This window comes from Martes martes (assembly GCF_963455335.1).
Source record: "Martes martes genome assembly, chromosome: 9".
NCBI classification, from domain to species: domain Eukaryota; kingdom Metazoa; phylum Chordata; class Mammalia; order Carnivora; family Mustelidae; genus Martes; species Martes martes.
The window spans coordinates 109,854,097-109,878,535 of record NC_137896.1 but is presented as its reverse complement, the minus strand read 5'-3'; the positions used below and the strand labels follow the sequence as shown (position 1 = coordinate 109,878,535).

General features: G+C 35.5%; 1 protein-coding gene across 2 annotated transcripts in view; it reads right to left on the bottom strand.

The window, feature by feature from the left end:
• Nucleotides 1-24,439, bottom strand: part of STRN (striatin) — a 99,987-nt gene that overhangs the window by 49,134 nt on the left and 26,414 nt on the right. For both annotated transcript variants that reach the window (XM_080814588.1, XM_080814589.1), the window contains exons 2-3: nt 14,288-14,391; nt 5,496-5,569 (exon numbers count right to left, since the gene is read on the bottom strand). In XM_080814588.1, coding sequence (XP_080670714.1) covers nt 5,496-5,569; nt 14,288-14,391 — 178 coding nt within the window. The remainder of the gene's footprint in view (nt 1-5,495; nt 5,570-14,287; nt 14,392-24,439) is intronic.

Below are 24,439 nucleotides of genomic sequence, written 5' to 3'. Positions count from 1 at the left end.
TGGAGATAAGTTTAATAGAAGATCTGTCATCAGAAACAATGGAAGCAAGCAAATGAAAGACTTTCAGACACACAAAGGCTGAAAGAATTCACCGGCAGCAGCCCATATTATAGGATATATAAAAGTCCTTGAGGTAGATGGACTGTGACACCAGAAAATATAGATCCACACAAAGAATGATGAGCACTGGAAATATATACTGTTTAGATTGTTTAAATCTCTTTAAAAGAATTGACTGTTTAACAAAAATAATAATGTAGGGACGCCTGGGTGGCTCAGGTGGTTAAGCTGCTGCCTTCGGCTCAGGTCATGATCCCAGCGTCCTGGGATTGAGTCCTGCATCGGGCTCCTTGCTCAGCGGGGAGCCTGCTTCTCCCTCTGCCTGCCACTCTGCCTGCCTGTGTTCACTCTGAGAAATAAATAAGTCTTAAAAAAAATAATAATAATGTAGTGTGTGACTTACAAAATAATAGAAGCTAAATAATGTGAAAACAACTGCCAAAGAGAGATGGAAATCCGTATTTACAAGGCTCTCATACTATAAGAAGTGGTATATTGTCACTTAAAGACACACTGAACCAAGTTAAAAAAAAGTATACTGTAAACCCTAAAGCAACCATTGAAATAGCAAAGAGTTACAGCTAGTAAGTCAGCAAGAGATAAAATAGAATTAAAAAAAAAAAAAAACAATCTATATTATCCCAAAGAAATCCAAGAGAGGAAAAGGTATCAAAGAACAGACTGAACAAACAGAAAACAAACAGCAAGGTGGGTAGCTTTAAATCTAACCACAGAAATAGTCACATGAAATGTAAATGGTCTAAACATCTCGATTAAGACAGAATTTGTCACTCCAGATAAAAATACTCATTTTTAATATGTACCTGTCTTCTAATATTAAATAAAAGAAGCTAAAATATGGAAGATAAATAGATTTTAACATAACCTGGGGTAAAATTTCCTAGGGTAGAGGAGGGGAGAAAAAGTTAGAAGGGAAATTAATTTTATTGTGAAAATTGTCTCAGAAAATATCTGGATTGTCAGTTTAAAAAGAAATACCGTAAATGGATAAAAGAGCAAAGACCAGAAGAATTCCTGCTTCTTTAAAGTTTACCCTGCTTGGATACACCACTTTCTACCCTCTCCTAGTCACTGTCCTCATCACTGCCACCCACAAATCCCTCAATAACGCTTGGAACCAGGCTTACATGCTTCCTCTGCAACCAAACGTTTACCTCATCTTGAGCAAAGTTAATATTCATGTGGGTGATCCACTTCAGCCTCCCCACAACCACCACCCTCTCTAGCTGTCATACCTTAGATCCTGTCATTATGAAGAACAGGCACAGATACAAACTCCTCAGCATATTCTGCAGGCTCATATTCCCACCTCACCAGTCCTTCCTTAGCTGGGACCTTAGACCGGGGACCAGCAAATTACAACCTGCAAGTCAAATATGGCCTGCTGTACTCATTCACTTATGTGTTGTGGCTACTTTCATGTTACGATGTCAGAGTTGAGTAGCTGCAACAGAGCATATATGGCCTAAAAAGTGCAAATGGTACTATCTGGCCCTTTACAGGAAAAATTTGCTGGCCTGCTCCAGAGGACAGCCTATCCCCTCACTTTTACCCATTAGCTTCCTTTTGTTCTCACTTCCTTTCCTTCCGAGTTTCAGTTCACAGTCTGCCACTTCAACTATTCTTTAGTTTATGTCCTCAAATTTCTTGTCCGTCTGGTCTCTCCATGAATTCAAGAATTTTTACCCAAGCTGTCAAGAGTGCAAACCAATGCATCTATATGAACTCATGATCACACTCCTCAACTGGACCCTTAGCTTTTCCCAATCCTACTGTTTATGATCAGTTTGCCCTCCTGCTCTTATTTTAAACTTCTCTACTTTTCTTAAACCTGTCATACACTCTAAGCAGGTAATCCAGCCTCACACATAAAGCTATCACATTAAATACTCACCACCAAAGTGAAACCCAAACCTACAAATCCATAACCTAATGTTTACATTCTTTCTTGAGAACAATAAAAGACATGCTCCTCCCACCATTCTCTGTCCTTCCTATTCTGAGTATCCTTTCTTTCATTTTTATTTGTTCCTCCTCTAAGAAACACATGTCCCCCCCACCCCAACACACACACTTTCCTTGACCCCCATGTACCCTTTAAGCTATCCCTTTCTTTCACCTTCACAATCTAAGCTTCCTGTAAAGGTAAGTGCAGCTTAGTCTTCATATTCTACTCATATCTTTGTTTCTACTTTTTTCTCCAGAACTGCCCATAGTAATGATACATGTATCACTAAATCTTAAGCTACTCTTTAGAACCTCTGGTTATTAATCATAGTGCTTTAGAGTCCTTACTTCTGGAATCCCTCTCTTCTCCTGGTTTCCATCCTACCATTAAGGTAATTCTTATTATTTCCTTTTCCACTTTCTATTCTTCTACCAGTCCTCAGGGCTCCAATCCAGGTCCTCCTCTCACTCTGAATAAAGTCTGGAGTTGGGGGGTCTGGGAGGAGGTGCCTCTTCCTCCTCTCCAATGACCTGAGTGCCTTTGGGAACATGTACTGACGCCTCTCAAATGTATACATCAAACTGTATACATCAAACTGAATACTTTCAGTTTGAGCTCCAGACCCACAGAGCCAGCATCTACCAGCCATCTTCACTTGATTGCCTAACTAATAAATCCAAAAGTGATTTATCTTTTAATCTTCCAAATCTACTTCCGATCTAGTTTTGGGAACTAGAAGTGTGGGGGTCATCTTTGAATGTCCCTTTTTTCTATCCCCTACATCAAAACTGGAACTCATTCCTGCAGATTCTTCTCCGGAAGTATTTTCTCAACACAACACCCCCCTCCCCCCGGTCTCTTGACGTCCAGTCAGTGCCCTGTCAAGGCACCCTTCTTCATTTAGCCAGGAGGCAGCAACAGACCTCTCACCAGTCTCCCCATCACCAATCCAGCTGCTCTCTGATTCACCTGCTACACTGCTGCCTGTGGGATCTAAGAGAAAGCTGATCCTTCAAATACCTTCTCAAAACTCTTAGGATAAAATGCAAATTCTTTAAAATATTTTACAAGACCCCTGTAAGATACTTTACAATCTGCCCTGCCCCCTTCCCCTGCTGTGTCTAGAAACACTCCTTCCCTCCCTTTCTCTACTAGCCAGTTATTTTATTTCTCAAATGTGCCAGATTCTTCCCTCTGCCTTCCTCCCACCTCTCATTCAGCAAATATTTAGTAAGTTCATTTTCCCTGGCCAATTCTTAATTGTCCTTCAAATGTTAACTTTAAACACCATTTGACTACTTAGGACCAGATATTGTGCTCCATAACACCTATTATCTTCCCCATTATACATGTCATTTTACTGTAATCACTTTTTTTAAATCTTCACTGTAAAAATTCAATAGGGCATTGCTATCTTTTTTATTGAATTTGATGCTGGGTCTGACAAGCATTACATATTTAGTATTTTTATTTTTATTTATTTATTTAAAGATTTTATTTATTTGACAGAGATCACAAGTAGCCAGAGAGGCAGGCAGAGAGAGAGAGGAAGGCAAGCAGGCTCCCTGCTGAGCAGAGAGCCTGATGCGGGGCTCGATCCCAGGACCCCAGGATCATGACCTGAGCCAAAGGCAGAGGCTTTAACCCACTGAGCCACCCAGGTGCCCCATATTTAGTATTTTTAAATAAACAGTGAAAGATCAATAGATGGAAGCATACTAGGTACTAACCATGTGTTGTATACTAAGAAAATAAACCTGAAAGTTGTGAATTATTTCCACTATTTTCCCAGTTTCAGATAAGCAGCAGAGCAATCCCTGAAAGATTAAGTAATACCACAAGTATTTAAAGTATCAGGGCAGAGATGAACTTACATGCATAAGAGTCAAACTTTTTCTAGAACCACACTATTTACTTATAAACATAAACATTTTGCATATGTTGCAACTAGACTTTTATACTCCTAAAATAGTATCTAAAAATAAGGAAACAAACTTTTTTTACATAGAAGTTCTGAGTAAATCATTTCTATGAATCAGACAAGATACTTTTAGGACAGCCTTTAACAAACAGTTTAAATTTAATACATTTAAGTGCATCTCAAGTCAAAAGGAGAGACATCAAAGTAAGACAGAACAATTTAAAAAACAAAGAAAAAATAGGCCGATGATCAACTGTTACTGCTCTAAATCTCAAGGATTCATTATTCAGCTGGGGAGATGTGTGAACATTACCACACTGAATTGAACTTTAAAGTTAGAAGCACATTCAGAACTTACTTTATAAGTTTTTTTTCATACATTGTCAAATACAGAAGCAGTGTGGTAAAATGGGATTAATATGAATTTTGGACTTTATAGGTTGGGGACAGCTGGCTGGCTCAGTCAGAAGAGCATGTGACTCTTGATCTTAGGGTTATGAGTTCAAGTCCCACCCTGGTGTAGAGATTACATAAACAAACAAACAAACAAACTTTAAAAATATATATGAATGTTGGGAGTCATTATACCTGGGCTCAGATCTATATTCCCATTACTTAACAGTTGTGTGATCTTATGCAAGTTTCTCCACTTCTCTGAGTTCAAATTTCACATAGGTAAAATAAGAACAATATCATCTTTATGAGCAACTATTTTAAGAATTAAGGTTTACATACATAAAACCCCTAGTAAAAGGCATATACTTTAGCCAAAGATAAAAATAATTGATATCTTCAGATATTTGATCTAGAAATTTACTCTGAAATTATGTCAAAACATACTCATTTGAAACATAACTTTTGAACAAGTTTTCTTACTGTTATACCTACTAATAAGTCAATTAAATCTATACCCTTAATATCTGATTGTTTACAAAGTGCTATTTTTGTAGGGAGGAAGGGGAAGGTAGGAGAAAAAAAAGAAGAAATAACACAAAAAGATAATAAATGTTTCAGCTGTTAAAAGACAGTCTGACTGCAGAATCTTCTGTGCATAAGAAAATCCAAGAACAATTCTGCACCTGCAACTGAGGGATTAGGTTGAAGGGATTAGGAATTCCCTGTACTTGAGAAGGTATCTCTGAACTCTGTCATTCCTTCTGTTTCTCTCGGGATTTCAAGGGCATCATGTGCTTTGTACTGCACACCTCGAAGTTCCCATTAATACTGGGAAACCCAGCAAGACACAGTTATGTTAGTGTGTTACCCTATGAATTCTGATCCTTCCAGGAAGTGTAGAACATAAGCAGAAAATGGGAAACTAAAAGAAAGGGGAAGAGGAAAAAGAAAGGGGAAGAGGAAAAAGAAAGGAAGGTAATGGAAAATCACCTAAACAACACTAAATGATTAGCGCTAATAAAGTAGGTCAGAAAAAATCACTAATACACAAATAATTAGAAATTAATTTGCAGTTAAAAATATTGCTGCTACAAATATTAGATGTCAACTTCTTTTTAATCATTTAAACTTCCTTTAAAATTAGCTTACCAGAATCATAGCTTGGCGGCTTCATATCTCCCTGATTCAATTCTGTTCCATACTTCAACTTGTGGTATTTGGCTCTAACAAAGAAATAAGAAAATACAAACCATCTTAAACATATTTAAATGAACTTGAGGATATGTAACAGGAGCAGTCATCAGTATACATTAGTTCTGGCTACCTTTCAAAACAGTCTTCCACGGTGTCAAAGTGGTCATCATTATTATTTTTTTTTATTGTTACACCATTAAGTGTCATTATAACAAATAAAAGAATAACACTGGAATCATAAATCTTTCTATAATTACGTATCACATTCTACTTTCTATAGTATTCAAATTTCCTTGATGACTGCCAAAGTACAATTCTACTATCAAAAGCAGTAAATAAATTTGGATTATGAAATAAACTTGTAGAAGACTAACCTTTCTCAAAATTGATGTATTTATAAAAAGAAAACTCATCTAATGATATATACATACAATGGAATATTATGTAGTCATAACAAAAGAGTGAGATCCTGCTATTTGTGACAACATGGATGGATCCAGAGGGTATCATGCTAAGCGAAATAAGACTAAGAAAGACAAATACCAAGTGGTTTCACTCATATGTAGAATCTAAAAAAAAAAAAAAAAGAATAAACAAACAAAAAGCAGAATCAGAACAGAGAATTACCATAGGGAAGGGTGGTGGGGCAATGGGCAAAATGGGGGAAGGGACTGGGAGATAAAGGCTGGAGTTACGGAATGAATAAGTCACAGGAATAAAAGGTACAGCACAAGAAATACAGTCGATGATATTGTAATAGCACTGTATGGTGACACACGGTAGCTACATTTATGGCAAACATAGTATAACATATAGAGATATTGAATCACTGTGTTGGACACCCGAAACTAATGTAACATTGTGTATCAACTATACTCAAAAAAACGTTTTAAGTAATCTATAATACTCTGTGTCTTGTCAGGCAATTATGATTTATCAAGTATGCATTACAGTAAACAATCCAAAGGAGGGAGGGGGAATCAGCCCTAACCACCAGTGTTGAATAAGATATTTCAACAGGAATGAACAAATTTTTTTTAATAGTCAAGATATCCTTTGCCTTTTCAGGAAAAACTGTGAACAGAAATTTGTATCTATTTCCCTTTTAAAGCTAGCTGAATATAATTATTTCTGGCTAACCTGATTTCACCATTTCAGATTTAACCATCTGAGACCAGAAAAGTAATCCAGATAAAGTAAAAATTTTAAAGGTCAACCAAAAATGGTCATACTTACATAATGTATTTATGTATTTTGACTGATTTGCTTCCCTAAAATATTGAGGCCTTTTATAATAAATATTAAATGTAATAAGGTTAGGATAACAGCAACAATAATAATAATTTGAAAAACCAAAGTAATAAAGTGATAAAGAAGAAATGAGGGGATAATATACCCAAATTTCAAGTTAATTTTTTTATAAAAAACTAATTGAGCATGTAACATAAATAAGTTTTTGTATTTCAAAAAAGGTATAAAGGAAATGGAAATTCTTTGGTCAAATGGGCAAAGTACTGGAATTCATATTATTTTGCAGCTATAACAGAAAAATCAAAGTTTATATAGAGGAGAATCTTAAGAAAACCTATGAAAATTACAGACAGCTGTGTTCTATTTGAGGTAGGTAGCAAGTATATGAGTATATTATATATTAGTCTTTTTACGATTTGCATATGTACGAAATGTTTTGTAATAATATGTACCTATTAAAAATAAAAAAGAATTTTTAAAATTTTTTCATTAACATATAATGTATTATTTGCCCCAGGGATACAGGTCTGTGAATCCTGTATTTCACATTTCACAGCACTCACCATAGCACATACCCTCCCCAATGTCCATAACCCAGCCACCCTATCCCTCTCCCCCATCCCCCAGCAACCCTCAGTTTGTTTTGTGAGATTAAGAGTCTCTTATGGTTAAAAGTAAAAAAGAATATTTATTTTATATACGTGTTTTATATATATATATATGTGTATATATATGTATATACTTCATATGCATAGAAGATTTCTGGAAAAATACATGATGCATAGGATATTGGCCAGATTTCCTTTGGTAAGGGAAAGCAATGCATAAGGGAGACCATACCGTGTTATTTGGCTAATTAACAACATGCATATATTTCTTCTTTTTTAAAACATTTTAATAAATACTTTTGTTCCAAATTAACTAGAATATCTTTTTCTCTATTCCCAATGTTTCCATTAATCACAAAGATTTCATAACCAGATCAAACATTTCCTAGCCTATTTCAACGTATTTGTAATAATGTTGATTATTAGAGAATATAGCCACTTAATTTTACTTAGTTACCAGAAAGTAAACAAGGTTCTTTTTTATTTTTATTTATTTTTTTTTATTTTAATAAACATATAATGTATCTTTATCCCCAGGGGTACAGGTCTGAAGTAAACAAGGTTCTTAATGTAATTGTCAAACTTCAGATTTTTCATCTACCATGACACAAAGTTATAATACCTCCTAAAAGTCAAATAGCAATTGAAAGTAACTGGTCTGAGGATAGAATTAAAGTAGCAACAAAATATTATGGAGTTTATTTATATATATATATATATATATATACACACACACACATGAATGTGTGTGCGTGTGTGTATAGGAAAAAACATCTCTACACACGAAACACTGCACTATAGCGCATTCTAGTGGTCTTGGGAAAAACTGCAACAGAGTTTATATAAAAGGGGAATAGAAAATATTCTTTACAATGTATGTAATAAAAATAACATACTATGAACTAACAGTTCATTAAAAAAATAGACACAGACAAAGTAAGTAAAGAACTGTTGTGTTTACCACTGGCTGCATTCCCTTAAAGCAGGGTCTCCCTACTAAACTGTTAAATTCACTGAAAAATATTTTACTCACAGAAACTTTCTCAACTTAGTAACATTCCTTTTGAAGCCAACATGCCAAATACTTTTCTCACTCACATTGTTTCCCATGGTTTTACTTTTTTTTAAGATTTTATTTATTTGACAGAGAGAGACACGGTGAGAGAGGGAACACAAGCAGGGAGAGTAAGAGAGAGAGAAGTAGGCTTCCCACAAAGCAGGGAGCCCAATATGGGACTCAATCCAGGACCCTGGGATCATGACCTGAGCCGAAGGCAGATGCTTAATGACTGAGCCACCCAAGCGCCCCATTTCCCATGGTTTTAATACTTCATCTCACAATGTTACCTACCACAATCTTACTCCCTTATCTTTTTGTCTAAATGTGACTGTAAAATAAATAGCAGAGCTCATGCCTCTGAACTCTATGTCTAATACATAGCTTGGCCTCCCAACTGGCCTTTATTGGATAAAAGAGCATATAAGTTGTATAATAATAAAGAAGTTCCATTATAGTTTTGTTTCAAAGTCTACTATTATAAATAATGTGGTAGGAAAATAACATAGCATCCCAATCACATTTTAAATGTTGATGCTAAAAATAATTTTATTGGGGCGCCTGGGTGGCTCAGTGGGTTAAAGCCGCTGCCTTCAGCTCAGGTCATGATCCCAGCATCCTGAGATCGAGCCCCGCATCGGGTTCTCTGCTCAGCAGGGAGCCTGCTTCCTCCCTTCTCTCTCTGCCTGCCTCTCTGCCTACTTGTGATCTGTCAAATAAAATCTTTAAAAAAATAAAAAATAAAATAAAAATAATTTTATTAAATCAAGGAACTGTTTCTGAATTCTTTTGACATCTCAGGCACAGTACTGGCTGCTGGGAATAACCTGCAATTTATAGTTGATTAAAGGTGGAGGCAAGGAGATGCCTAAGAGATAGAAATTGAGTAACAACAGCACACTGTGATAAGAGTTATGAGTTTTATCATATGTTATAGGAATTCAGATAACAGGTTATCTAATTCTGTCAAAGGTGGTGTCAAGGAGAACTACCAAAAAAAGGTAACATATGAGATTTTACCTAAACCTCAAAAAACCATTTCCAATTAGATAAATGGATTGATGAGTATTTCTGTCAAAAGAAAAAGTGGGGAAAAAAAATACATCATGGATCCCCTCCCCCCCAAAAAAAAGTGTGTGTGTGTGTGTGTGCGTGTGCACACACACGTGTGTGTGCTTACGGAACTAGGAAGGGCCCTGGCTGTAAGAGGTTTTACTAAGATCTTTGAAATTAGCTAGATATTTTTAAGTAGGGATATAAGACCTGTATTTCAAAAAAATGAATCCTATAAATGTGGAAGATGAATTATAATATGGAAACATCAGAGGCAAGGAGGACAATTTTTACAGTTTTTACAGTAGTGCAGATGAAAGAGAAAAATGGGAAAAAATGGAATGTTTCAGAATTGTATCTTATATAGTATTTAAGGTTCTTCAGTATAGAAGTTCCTGAGTAAATCTTAAACACTATGTATTCTTGAAAAATAAGATGTAAATTTGCTCATTTTGCATATTCCACCACACTTTAAGGAATGCCTTGAAAAATTCCTGACTAGGCGAGTAATCTTTCTGTAATGTTAAAGATTCAGTTTCACTTAATTTTGGATCTTTTTAAGTGGGACTACTTAGAAAATCTGTAACACAGCAATTCTAAATCATGATCCTTATACTTAGCTGTGTCAGGGTAAATGACAAGATGTCTAGAATTCGCTGTTCTAAAATAGATAAAGATGAAGCAAGATTGACAGGAACATTAACTGTTGAGGCTTGGAGGTGTATATAAAAGATATCAGTCTCTCTACATTTATGTTTCAAATTATGCTCAATAAAAAAAACTTTAAAATTCTTGGCTTAAAGTATTAGAAAAAATAATTTCAGAATCAAAAGAATGGAAATGTTCTAGAACTCCAATTTTTTTTTAAATTCCTGGCATTAAAGCATTAGAAAAATAACTTCAGAGTTAAAGAACTGAAATGTTTAAGAGCTCTAATCCACAAAGAAATGCTTTTTAATTCCTTATTATACTTAAATAGTGCCATAACATGAGGAATAATCTCAAATCATTCAGTAAATTTCAAAAGACACAAAATCAGTGACTCTTCTCAAGAATTCCATTAGTTAAAAAAAAAAAAAAAAAAACTTCCCTAGACCCAGCCAGTTATCTCTTCTGTTCTTCAAAGTCAAACCACTTGAAAAAAATAAGTGACTATATCTGTCTCTACTTTATCTGTCCTTCTCAGCCCTCAATCCTCTGTGATCTGGTTTATGTTCCTGCTACCTCACTGAAACTATTCTGGCAAGACCAGCAAGCTCCTACCTGGCAAATATAGATGACTACTTTCAGTTTACTTACTTTGAGTCTGTTTGGCATCTGCAATTGTCAAACTCCCACCTTCTTTAGCTTGCTTCCACTATACTGCTCTCTCTTTCTTCTCCAACCATTCCTTTGCTGGCTCTTCCTCCCTCTGCCTCAAACATTTCCATCTCCTGTGACTCCGGATGATTCTCTCTTCTCCCATAATACTTCTTCTACTTGCTTCAACTACTCCTATAACTTTATCCACAATATTTATGGTTCCCAAGTATATACCTCTAGTCCTCAGTCCCCCTCCCATTTCTGTTTTTCAACACTTACTTCTTAATCTTTAATTCATTTGATAACTTATAAAACTTTCACTCAAGCCAGAAACTTCTATACCTCTATACCCAATCCTCTCTAATTTTTATGGATTCTATTTAAAATGTTTCATAGCGGGACGCCTGGGTGGCTCAGTTGGTTAAGCGGCTGCCTTCGGCTCAGGTCATGATTCCAGCATCCTGGGATCGAGTCCCACATAGTGCGCCTTGCTTGGCAGGGAGCCTGCTTCTCCCTCTGTCTCTGTGGGCTACTCTGTCTGCCTGTGTTTGTGCGCTCTCTCTCTCTCTCTCTCTCTCTGACAAATAAATAAAATCTTTAAAAAAACAAATAAATTAATTAATTAAATTAAAGTTAAATTTTAAAAAACAAATTAATTAATTAATTAAAGTTTCATAGCCTCCTCTATTCCAGCAGCTACCATGTTATAATTTCTCATCCTAGACTATTAGCCTCTTCCTGCTTCTATTAACAGATTTTTCCAGTCCATCTCCCATAATGAGTGGTGATCTTTCCAAAATCTATTTCGTACTATTTCATGCTCCTTTCAACTCTATAACAACTAAATACAATATGTATCCCTAGACTGGATCCTGGACCAGGAAAAAAAGTACTATAAAATATAGTACTATAAAAGTACTATAAAAATCATTACTGGGACATTTCATGGGAAAAAATGCTATTAAGATCATAACTGGAACCTATGAATATGGGCTGTATTAGATAACAGTGCTATATCAACATTAAATTTCCTTAATTTGATAAAGAGTTATAATTATATAAGGGAATCTCCTTGCTCTTAGAAGAAATATACTGAGAAATACAGGGGCAAAGGGGTATAATGCCTGCATCTAAGTAGCAAATGATTCAAGAAAAAAGCAATGTGCCTACAGAGTGAACATACCAGTTAATACAGCAAAATGTTGTCAACTGGGTGAATCCGGGTAAAAGGCATGTAGCTCTTGCAACTACTATTAGCTTGAGAAATTTTAGATTAAAATGTTTTGAAAAACTTTCAATGTTCCCTATTATATGGAAGATAAAAGTCTGAACTCCTTAGTTAAGTTCTCCATGATCTGGCTCTTGCCCACGTCTACCATTATCACTTATCAAATCACAACTACATCCTACCCTCCACACAGTGACTGCAAATTTCTGTAACACACCAAACTGCTCTGTTCTCTGTCAAATATATCCTCTCTACCTCCTGAACTTTGCCTATCTGGCAAACGCCTTATTTTTATGATGCTGTTGAAGTCTCAGCTCCTCTCCAATTACATCATTCCTTCTACTTCCACCTTCCAGATCCAAATAACCACTCCCTTCTTTGTGACCCCACTGTACTCTGTATAGATATCTCCCATAGCACCTATCATAGTGAACTGCACTTTTGTGGTTTAAGTGTGTTTCTTGCTACTCTGAGCCCTTAAGGATAAGGACAGTGGCCTATGTTTACACTCAACTCCAGCACAGGGCTTAAGTTGGATGGATACATTAATGAAATGTTTAATGATAAGGGACACACTCATACACACACACACAAAAACATCCCTAGTTACTTTAGTATAGGTATATTTTAATTCTTCTGTATTACAAAGAAAGAATAATGTACTGATAGATTTCAGAATCAGACAGACCTGAGGATCTGAATCACAGCTCTCCTACAACTTCGCAATTCTATTCAAGTTACTTCGGTTTTTGGTTTGTTTTTTTTATTTTGTTTTTAAGATTTTATTTATTTATTTGACAGAGAGAGATCACAAGTAGTTAGGGAGGCAGGCAGAGAGAGGAGGAAGCAGGCTCTCCGCAGAGCAGAGAGCCTGACGCGGGGCTCGATCCCAGGACCCTGGGATCATGACCTGAGCCGAAGGCCAAGGCTTTAACCCACTGAGCCACCCAGGCGACCCGTTACTTCGTTTTTAAACCTCGGGGCCTGGTACACAGTAGTTAATAAATAGTTGCCATTATTAATGTTATTACTTTCTTTTCGATGATGTCTATAATTAGATTGCTTAAAACCTAAAATATTCCCAAACTGCATGCTTTTAAAAAAGTAGTTTCCCTCCCTCCACCATCTTTCCAATACAGCTTTCAATCAACCTCTCAAGGAATAAAAAGAATCATCTATTTTTTGCCAAGAGGACAGCCTGTTTTCAATTTCCTGTGCCATTCAAAGATCCCAAGTAAAGGTGAAAACAAGTTCTAATAAAGTTTAATCTGCTTCTTAGTATTCACATTTTCTGTTAAATGCTATTTTATGGCAGTTTTGCAAACAGCCCATCCATTAACTTCAAAGAAAGGAGAAAAGCATCTGATCAAAACAAGCAAAATAGAGAATTTCAATATTGCCTATCAAGTACTCAATTATCAGAAATGAAAAATTATCTAAAAACAAAAATTCCAAAGACCACCGTAATTCATATAAAAATTTCCAAAATTCTCGGGGAACCTGGGTGGCTCAGTGGGTTAAAGCCTCTGCTTTTCGAGTTGCTCAGCAGGGAGCCTGCTTCCTCCTCTCTCTCTGCCTGCCTCTCTGCCTACTTGTGATCTCTGTCTGTCAAATAAATAAATAAAATCTTTAAAAAAAAAAAAATTCCAAAATTCTCATCTATGACCTGCTGTCCTTTACTTGTGATCCAAGCTTAGTTACTAGAGTATCTTGGAAACTAGCAACACAGAAAGATAAGGTTCACTTCGGAGAGATAGGAATAGCTGATAGCAAAGGAACAAAATACCAAAAAAGTCTAGAAAAAGATAAAAAGGTTCTCAAGACAATCTACATTTTTTCCCAAAGAAAACATATCAAATTAAATAATATTAGTTGATGAGGGAGTAAGCATCACAGAAATTTCCTTTACAACTCAAAAACAATTTCAATTCCATAAAGAAATGGATAATGACAGCTCAGAAAGCATGTAAGTTTCTTAAAAAAGGACAGGACAGAGGGAAAATGTGAAATTTTTAAAATAAATCATATAAATCAGTTTATTGGTCGTGATTACTAAACAATCACAAGAACATTAAATTAACATATTATAATCATTTTAAAACGTGTAATACAGATACTATTTCCTGAATTCAAAAGTATTAAGTATTAAAATTTGGATTTGTTTTAGGAATTTGGATTTGTTTTAGGAATGACAGAAAAATTACTCCAATCTTTACAGAGAACATCATCTTCCATTTCACTGAATTACCTTTCCTGTTTAAGAGCATACTCCAGCATTTTGATCCTCCTCACAAGATCTTTCTTCAAAATTTCTTGACCCTTTCTTTCCCCCTGAAGGAAAGCGATCTGGGCCTAAGTAGGGAAAAGAAAGACAAAGCTAAGATTAGACCAAATTAAAAAACTTTTTAAACCAGTTGAAGACAGAAACTTTGGGAGACTGGACACTTAGATGCAAATACACTTCCTTTTACACATGTGTCACAAGGTATGTAAGGATATAGAAAAGTATTTAAGTACTTTAAAAAAAAGTTTTTTTTTTTAAATATGCATTTTACTTCAGATCAGGGCTATTACAACAGGTAGACTGTATCCTCTAAGATTCTATAATCTAAAACAACCAATATAAATGCAGACATTATGCAAAAGGTACAGTACAGTTTGCTCAAGTGTGGCATTGAGGGGGCTTCTCTTTTATAAAAGTGAAGATGGGGGAAGGGGATGGTAAAATCCTGAGTTCTTGTAATACACTGCAAAGTAACAGTTCTCAGAACTTCACCACATATGTAAATCTTATGATGGATTTAAGGTTGTTTTGAAAGACTTTATTCTGGACCTCCCCCACAAACAACAAACAGCTGCCTTTTCTCAATCCACACCTTTCATCCAACCCCCTTTTAGGAGATTTAATATGCAGGAAAAAAGTAAAAGTTCAAAAAAGGAAAATCAGAAACCACAGCCCTCTACAGGTTCCTGGCCCCTTCAAGGAATAATTAAAGAAAAAACCCTACATTTTAACATGTAAACAAACCATAAAATTTTCATCTTCAGAAAAACAGCTAGCAAGAATGGCTTTCCTGAATATCTAAAAGGACATTTAGAATTGAAATAGTATCTTCCACTTAAGGAACTGAAACTATGTTACAAACACTCACTTGTTAAAGCAACTCCTTTAGAGTTACACCACTAGAATACCACTAAGAATAGGGCAGAAAGGACTGAAGGGCCCTCAAGGATAGCCATCAATTTCATTATTCTCATATGCTTTCCCCCTCCATTTCTATTACGTTAACGCAGATAACAATTATTTATATTTCCACAGTGCTTTCTATGTAAGTGAGCAAGAACTTATATTTAATGATGACCTTAACACATCCTTAAGAAACTGGATTGTCCAACTAAAGTTTAGTGAGTGAACCACTAAACTTACTTCTATTCAGTTTGAATAACACTCCTTTCTATGTTTTCAGTACCATATTGAACACAAAATCCAATTTACTAAGGATCTTACAATTTTCAAGATACGAGTAGTGCTGGTTTTGTTTTTATTTCAATAAGCTCTTAAAATTGCAATTAAAGAAGGGTTATTTTTTCTTACAGAATTAAAAATACTCCAAAAACAATCACAGAGGAAAAGACATCATATATCTATATTACTCAAACTTAATGATCATAAAACCTTTGGAATTATGTATTCTGCAAGGAGATTCATTATTTTATGTAAGCATAATAATAATACATTGCATTTAAAGCTGATAAAAATGAGGGGTGCCTGGGTGGCTCAGTCAGTTAAGCTTCCAACTCTTGATTTCAGCTCAGGTCATGACCTCAGGATTGTGAGATCGAGCCCCGAGTCAGGCTCAGAGCTGGGCATGGAGCCTGCTTAAGATTTTCTCTCCCTGGGGGGCATGGGTAGCTCAGTCAGTTAAGCGTCTGCCTTTGGCTCAAGTCATGATCCCAGCGTCCTGGGACTGAGGCCCTTCCTGCTCAGCAGAGAGCCTGCTTCTCCCTCTCCTCTCTGCTCATGCTCTCTCTCTCACTCTCTATCGCTCTCTCCCAAATAAATAAAATCTTTTAAAAGAGAGAGAGAGAGTAAATCTCTCTATCCCTCTATCCCTCATCCCCAACTGCCTCACACCCACCTGCTAAAAAAAAAAGGAATAATAAAAGCTGACAAAAATAAAAGCCTTGTCTAAAGGATATGATAGCCCAACTTCTTTGACCAAACAATGCTTTGGCATAGAATTCTACATACTCTTCAAAATGGCTTTAATAAAAACAATAACCTAGCCATATAATTATAAAAATCAAAGTAATGATAAAATCAATGACCAATTTCTTCCTCTCTATATCCTTTGGCTAGTTTTGTATTTCTGCCACCATCATGGTTCCTGGATGATTCTGAAACTTCAGCCCATAATACTTGAAAGTCTTCACTGTGATTAAAAACTCCTTGTGTTCCCAGTACACTTGCTTCCCCATCCTTCTACCAATTCACATATTGGATTAGCTAAATATTTAATAAAAACAAAAGACCTAGAACTGTTTTAGAGAAAGATTACAGAGAAGATGGAGTTGCCTAGAAAGATAAATAAAAAAGAATAATAATATTAGTGATTTTTTCTTGGTGATCACAGAACACCTCTGTCATACTTCTTTCTGCCAAAGATGCATAATCTGAAATCAATCATAAGGAAATATCAGGCAAATTCAAGTTGAGGGACATTTTACATTAACTTTCTTGTAATGTTCAAAAGTGTCAGGTCATAAAACTCAAGGAAAGACTGTTTTAGATTGAAGGAGCCTAAAAAGACATGAAAATCAAATGTAATACAAGATTATGAACTGAATTTGGCTATAAAAGGATATTATTAGGACAAGTGATGAAACATGAATGGAGTCTGAAGATTAGATGGTAGTAATGTATCAGTGTTAATTTCCTGATTTTGATGGTTATATATGGTTACATAAGATAGTACTTGTATAGAGGAAATAAACACTAAAGTATTGGGTGGGAGGCAACAGCCTATCAGGTTGCCTGGCAACTTACCCTCAAATGGTTCAGGAAGGAAAAAATTCTGTGTACTACCCTTGCAACTGTTCTGTCAATATAAGATTTTTTTTTTTAATTTTGAAATAAACACTATGTCAATTACCTTAATATGATAAGATACAAAAAATTCAATTCGAAGTTAGCATCATGTATAATAGAAAAACCCAAGAAATACGGACCATTAGGAACAAAAAAGGATTGCCATTTTTTTACCACAAATATTTAACCATATCCTGGAGGTAGTGGCCAATGTCATCAGTCAAGAAAGAAAAAAGTTTAAAAACAGAAAAGAGAAAATAAAATTATCATCATTTGCAAATGATATGAGTAGATACCAGGAAAATCCAAAGAAACTGACTATAAAGTCTTACAAAAAATAGAGGAATTTGAGTAAAGGCTATATATAAAAATAATAAATTAAAACCCAGGAGCTATAGATAATAGATATAATGATAGAAAACAATCCCATTTATAATAACAAAAATAAGATTATAATAAAACTTCCAAGAAAAGAATAAAATCTAAGCAAAGAATACAGCACATAATTCTAAAGTACACATGGAAAAAAATAAGCAAAATAAATAAATTATTCAAAATCCCTGAATACTAATATGGAAGGATACTATTGTTTGAATTGGCTTATTTAATTGAAAAGGCAGGAAGGGGAGGAGAGACATAAGGGGAAAAAAGACTGAAAGAAAGACAGGAAGGGGAACAGAGAGGGGGGAAGGAAAGAAAGGAAAATCAAAAGATAGTGGGCTGTATCTATACAAAGGAATGTTATGTTTTGTTACAAAGGAGACAGTTCTAGGTATATTGATATAGAATGATTCCCAAGGTAGATTAAATGGGAAAAAAAAAAAAGTCAAGACAGAGAACAAAGTATATAGTTTGCAACCATTTGGTTTAAAACAAAAAGGTAAATAGACTATTATGCTTCTATGTATAAGTAGTAACTCTGGAATGATTCACAAACATGCGGTTATTCTGAACATCTCCAAAGAAAGCAACTAGGTGGATGGGAGAAAGAGGAACAGGAGTGAAAACTACCCTTAAATATCCATGTCCGTCCTTACACCTTCTGAATGCTGTACCACAGCCATGTTACTATGCATAAAAGTCTCTTAATTGAGAAATGTAAAGCCAATTACAGCCAAACAAATTCATTCACCAGATCTGGCTCCACAAACCACCAGTTTGTAGACTTTGTCTCGGATTTTTTTTTATTTTTTTAAAGATTTTATTTATTTATTTGACAGGCAGAGATCACAAGTAGGCAGGCAGGCAGGCAGAGAGCAGGTGCGGGGGAAGCAGGGTCCCTGTCCAGCAGAGAGCCCCATGTGGGGCTCGATCCCAGGTCCCTGAGACCATGACCTGAGCCAAAGGCAGAGGCTTAACCCACTGAGCCACCCAGGCGCCCCTGTCTTGGATGTTTTAATCCAACTACATTATTTTTACAAAGGAGAAAAAAGAATCACCAAGAGATTGAGTAGTTTATATCCCTAAAGAGCACAGCATTCTCACAAATGAACTAAGATGACAGTCCAAGACCATGAATGAATCACCACTTGGAAAACTCAATACACAAACGTAATGTAGTGGGAGTATTCAGCAACAAGGATAGGACAGAAAAATGCATGGTCCAAAGGGCCCCTTAAAAGTTCTCCCTGCACATCACTACAACAGAATTCCTTCTGAAATAAGAGAGTTCTCTAGTTAGGGAACAAATCTATGCCTAGCCTCCAATACTGTTAAGTAATATGGAATAGTGATGAACTGTTACTTAATTTTTTATTTTATAGCTATACTTCTCTATGAACTATTAAGCTACAATTTGCCTACTTTTTAAAACTCTTGCTTCTGCCTGCACTACTGTCACCTCAACATTCTCAGAGTGAATTCTTCTGAACTTTCCAGAGTTCCAAGAACAAAAGATTAGGACATGTAATTGAAATCTTGAGAAAAAAATTAGAAAAAGGAATAAACTCAATTTGATCAAGTAGATAAGGTATGAAAATAGTTTTCAAGTGTTACAAATAAAATAATTTATCTTTTAAAATTGTAAGTCATCATGCATCCATTTATCTGTACAAGGAAACCTAGCAGTAATGGCACATATATTCGAAAAGAAAACTTTGGAATTACCTTCAAGGAAAATGAATGCTAGAACTTTCACGACGCCTTATAAGATTTTTACATTATATACCTAGAATTAGGCCCTCATTTCCTAACCATTAGAAATAAAAATGATTAGGGACGCCTGGGTGGCTCAGTTGGTTAAGCCGCTGCTTTTGACTCAGGTCATGATCCCAGGGTCCTGGGATCGAGTCCCGTATCGGGCTCCTTGCTCGGCAGGGAGCCTGCTTCTCTCACTGCCTCTGCCTGTCTCTGCCTCTCTGCCTGCTTGTGTGTACTCTCTCTCTCTCTGGCAAATAAATAAAATCTTAAAAAAAAATAAAATAAAAAAGACTGGGGGGTCTGGGAGGCTCAGGCGTTAAGCATCTGGCTCAGGTCATGATCCCAGGGTCCTAGGATCTAGCCCCACATCGGGCTCCCTGCTCAGCGGGAAGCCTGCTTTCCCTCTTCCACTCCCGTTTGTGTTGTTTGTGTTCCTGCTTTCGCTGTCTCTCTCTCTGTCAAATAAATAAATAAAATCTTAAAATGAAAAAAGATAAAAATAACAACTGGAGATATTACGATTTGAGTCTACATAGTAAACAAAAATTAATTTTTGTATTATTTTTCAATTCCAATTTGTCAAAAGGATATAGATAAGGAATATAAATCTGTTTTATCCAAGCAGGTTTATCCGCATATGCAGGAATATCTAATAAACAAATTGTTTTAAATGTACCTTAATTTTGAAACCTTGTACTCTAAAATTTAAAAAGGGCTCAAATTTGAAACTGATAAAAAAGAAATTTTGAAACTGAAATCACCAAAAATACATTCAAAAAGAAAAATACACAAAATATTCATTTGGGTTGGACACTTTTCAGTTGTTTCTTGGTCACCTGCTATGGGAGGGAAAGAGCACTCACTTTTACAAAAATGTAAAGTACAAGAAAACTTGACCAATTTAAGCTTCTCACTTTGAATTTGAGCACAAACTCACAAACAGAGAAATACCTGAAAAGTAAAAGTGAATAATACAGTTTACTTAGGCTAAGAAATGGAGCTCCAGTTGCGCAATCGGTTAGCACGCGGTACTTAGGCTAAGAAATAGCATACAATGAAGTTTCAATAATTTGCTTTATATCTTAACATCTTTAAAAACCATACATATCTATTCCTTCTGAAAAGGCTTGGATTACATTATTCTCTTAAATTCAGGCTGCCAGTTGGCTTTCTCTGGCATGCAACTGTTGCCTCTAGATAGCCCTCTCTCCTAAAGACGGTGTGACATTAAACTTTACCAGGGGAATTACCAAGAGGACCCACTAAAACACAGACTTCCTGAGCCAGGCTCCACCCTCAGTCTGAAGTGGGGCCTAAGAATTTGCATTTCTAGCAAGTACCCAGGTGATGTTAATACTGCTATTCTGGGACAACACTTGGAGAACCACTGACCTACACCATCTGTGACATAGTTAGAAGGCCAAAAATAAAGCAAATAGGCCGTTAAAGAACAAGGAACTGAGCTGTCCCAGAACCCTAGCTCTCTACTCCACAGAAGTGGTCTTATATAGGCCCTCAAGCTGACAAACAAGGACACATTAGCTATTTTGATTCTCTTCCAAATTTCTTGTTTATGACTATATTTTTAGCAGTCTTGTGATTAAAAAAAAACCTGACCATTTTTCATTTAGTTTAATCACATTGTTAGGGAATACCTACTACCCACCACAGTCCAAATTACTATAAAGAATATAGGAAAGACAAAACTAAGTTCCTACTCACAATGCACCTCCAATGTAAGGAGAGTACAAGACCGGAACATGTAGGTATAGAAAAGAGCTAAGACCAGACAATGGGGTCTCCAAAAAATGAGGATTTGAATCATAAATCTATTGAATATTCACATTTATTCATTTAACTGAGCACCAGCTTTGCACCAGCAAGTTAACACTAGGGCTATGATAGCGACAAAATAAAAACAGAGCTCACTGTCCAGTGAATGAAACCTGTATGCTGAACAAAATATATGTAGATCAGTAGTGTATGTTGTATGCAACTAGAACCAGAAACACAGTTATAGGCAAAAACACTAAATATAAAAATAAACACAAAATAAGGGCATCTGGGTGTTTCAGTCAGTTAAGTGTCCAACTCTTGATTTTGGCTCAGGACATGATCTCAGGGTGGTGAGATTGAGAGCTCAGTGGGGAGTCTGAGATTCTCCCTCTCTCCCTCTCTTCCTCCCCCCTTTCTCTCTCTCTAAAAAAATTTTTTTTAAATCTTTAAAAATAAGTAAACACAAAATACAGGGAGAGATACCTATTCAGCTCTGGGGTCAAGTACAAAACTGTTGTTCATCTCAGAAACTGTATTTTAATCTAGTATTAACTTTACAGCTAGCTTTATCTTTCAACAAATGAATGAGTTTCCTGAAATTGTCCTCATAAATTCTGTACCATTATTTTTGTTTATTCATCTAGCATTACTTTCCAAAAAAGATTAGTAATTCTTTTTCAGAGGACACATTATGTCTGAAATGCTATAGGAGATAGTGATATATTCTACCATATCAATCCCTCCATCCCTAAATGTATGATTAAAAATATAGACTGTCCTACACAAGAAACTCTCCATTGCCCAAATTCACACTTAAAACACTAAATTAATTATATGCATATTATCAACTGATGACAAGATATAAATAACCATACATCAGGTTTCTTGAATCCTCACAAAGCTTCCCTCTTGCCCCCAACCAATCAATTCCCACAGCATGCCCTACTATCTCTCAAATCTTTACAAATTTTCTAATGTTTGCACAAAGAAAAAGAAATTTCAGTTACAAAAAAACAGCACTGGGTGTGGTGCATAAACAATGAATTCTGTTACACTGAAAAGAAATAAATAAAAATTAATTAATTTTTAAAAAACTTAATGCAAAAAAAACAAAAAAATACATATACACATATACAATATACAAGTGTTTTAGATCAATATTGTACACTATAAACTTGCACAATGTTATGTCACACATATCTCAATAAAGCTGGAAAAAAGAAAAATACATATATATATTCATACACATACATAGAGTGAGAGAATAAGATATCAATCAAGGGGAGAAGCTGTGGATGTGCAGTATAATAAACTTGACATTCACTGATTTAATATTCACAGTTATCACTGTTTGAGAGACACTCAGAAGAAATTCCGTTAAGACAATAAGAAGCCAGAGGCCAGATCCAGAGTAAATGAGTGAGCCTAGCCTAAATAAGCATTCACATCTCGAAGTTCAAAAACAATAACTATTTTTTTTTAAACTGAGTTTCTTCATCAAAAATGTCTCCCCACCCCCAACCCCAAAGAAAGCCTAACGGCTAGCACAAGTGAAGAAAAATATAAGGACTAAGAAAGTAACAGTTCTTAATCAGGAAAGAAGGAAATGTCAAATTTGGTAACAGCTTGTAACTATGAATGTGAACAAGACCACCAAATGTTCTATACAGGAAAAAAAAAAAAAAAAAAAGGAAGAAAAGAAACATTACTGACTCAGCAAGTGCTCAACCCGAGCAAAATCTATTCATCAAAAGAAATAAAACTTTCATTAATACCAAGAAGAATATTAACTTCATAGGAATATTATATATAAGAAACATGAATCTCAAAGAAATATAATTCAGAGGAAGCAAGGATTCCACACAAAGCGCTCTTAAATTTAAAATTTGAGGATGCACAAAGGTCTCAAAGTATCCCTTGCAAATGACAAGTTTTCTATAGTGTATCATTTTCTTAATGGTTAAGAAAACTGCAAAGGAGTTCTAAACATGTTTTAAACCAAATTACCTTTTGATAGGTATACAATCTCTAAAGAAGCAGTCTTCAAGGGGCAACACTTTTCATATTTAAAACATTCATTCAATATGTTGAATTATGAACCTATAAATTTAAGGTATTATGAAACTAAAGCCCAAATTCTTCCCAATGGAATTTAAGGCTATCTACAATCTGTTCCCAACTCACCTGTCTAGCTATGTCTCCCACATTCCCTTCTCACATATCCCGTGCTCCAATCAAAGCAGACAATCTTTTAGTTTTCAGATATGGCGTGAACTCTCCCAGGCCCATGCCTTGGCTTATGCTCTTCTCTTCATCCCCACTACCTTCCCCAAATGCCCTTCTGAAATTTCAAATTCTACCAATGCCGACTCTTAGCCCATTTAGCTTAAAGTAATCCCTCCCTTCTCTGAGGTACTCTGAAGAGTACTTATTATTTTCTATTAAAGAAAAATACCTCTATGTGTAAATACTGTTTTACCACTTTACGGCACTTAAACTAATGTTCAGTCAGGAAGCAAGAAAATAAGCACTTTGGAGTACCAGGCATTCTGCTAAACACAGTTTAAGTATTTAACTAATCTAATTTTCTGTGTTATTACTGTTTTTATACCATCATTTTCATTGAGTTTATTACAGAAGGAACAACAATAATAATAATTGAGTAAAAAATCAATTCAAGCAAATTTGTTGTAACTTACTTAACCATTGTAGCAGATCTTGTGGACTGGCTACTCAAAACACAAATTCCCAACCTCCTTCTACTCTGTAATATACCACTATAGAATCTGGAAAGTAAAATTCACACTTTCTTAGTTTCTGTTGTGGCCACACATGGCTATGGAACCAATGAAATACATGTGGATATCAGCTGGGGATGCAGAGAAGGTACTTACGGGAAAGTTTATCATTCACTGATAAAAGAGACACACCCAAAAAACAGTCAAACAAACCTATTTGCTGCTTTCCACTCTGGTCCTGATATCTGTAATTATAGCAGTCCTGTAATCATAACGTAACAGGAAGACAATAAGCCAACAGACTCAGGGATGAAGAATGGCAGAGGAGAATAATAGAAAAGGCCTAGTTACTTTATGTTATCACTGAATAACTATACTAGCTTATGTCAGAGAAAAGGACTACCCACCACCAGACTTATGGGAAAAATATGACCTTTGTTATGTCCATGTTAACAGGGTTTACTTGCTGCCAAAAGCATTCCTGATACTCATTTCACTATACCTGGGCATTCAGACCGTAATTTTTCATTATTACATAATAAATTGCTAATGGTGTTCTTCATGCATATACACTTTTTAAGCTTTTCATTTTAATTCCAGCATAGTTAACATAGAGTGTTATGTTAGTTTCAGGTGTACAATACAGTGATTCAACAGT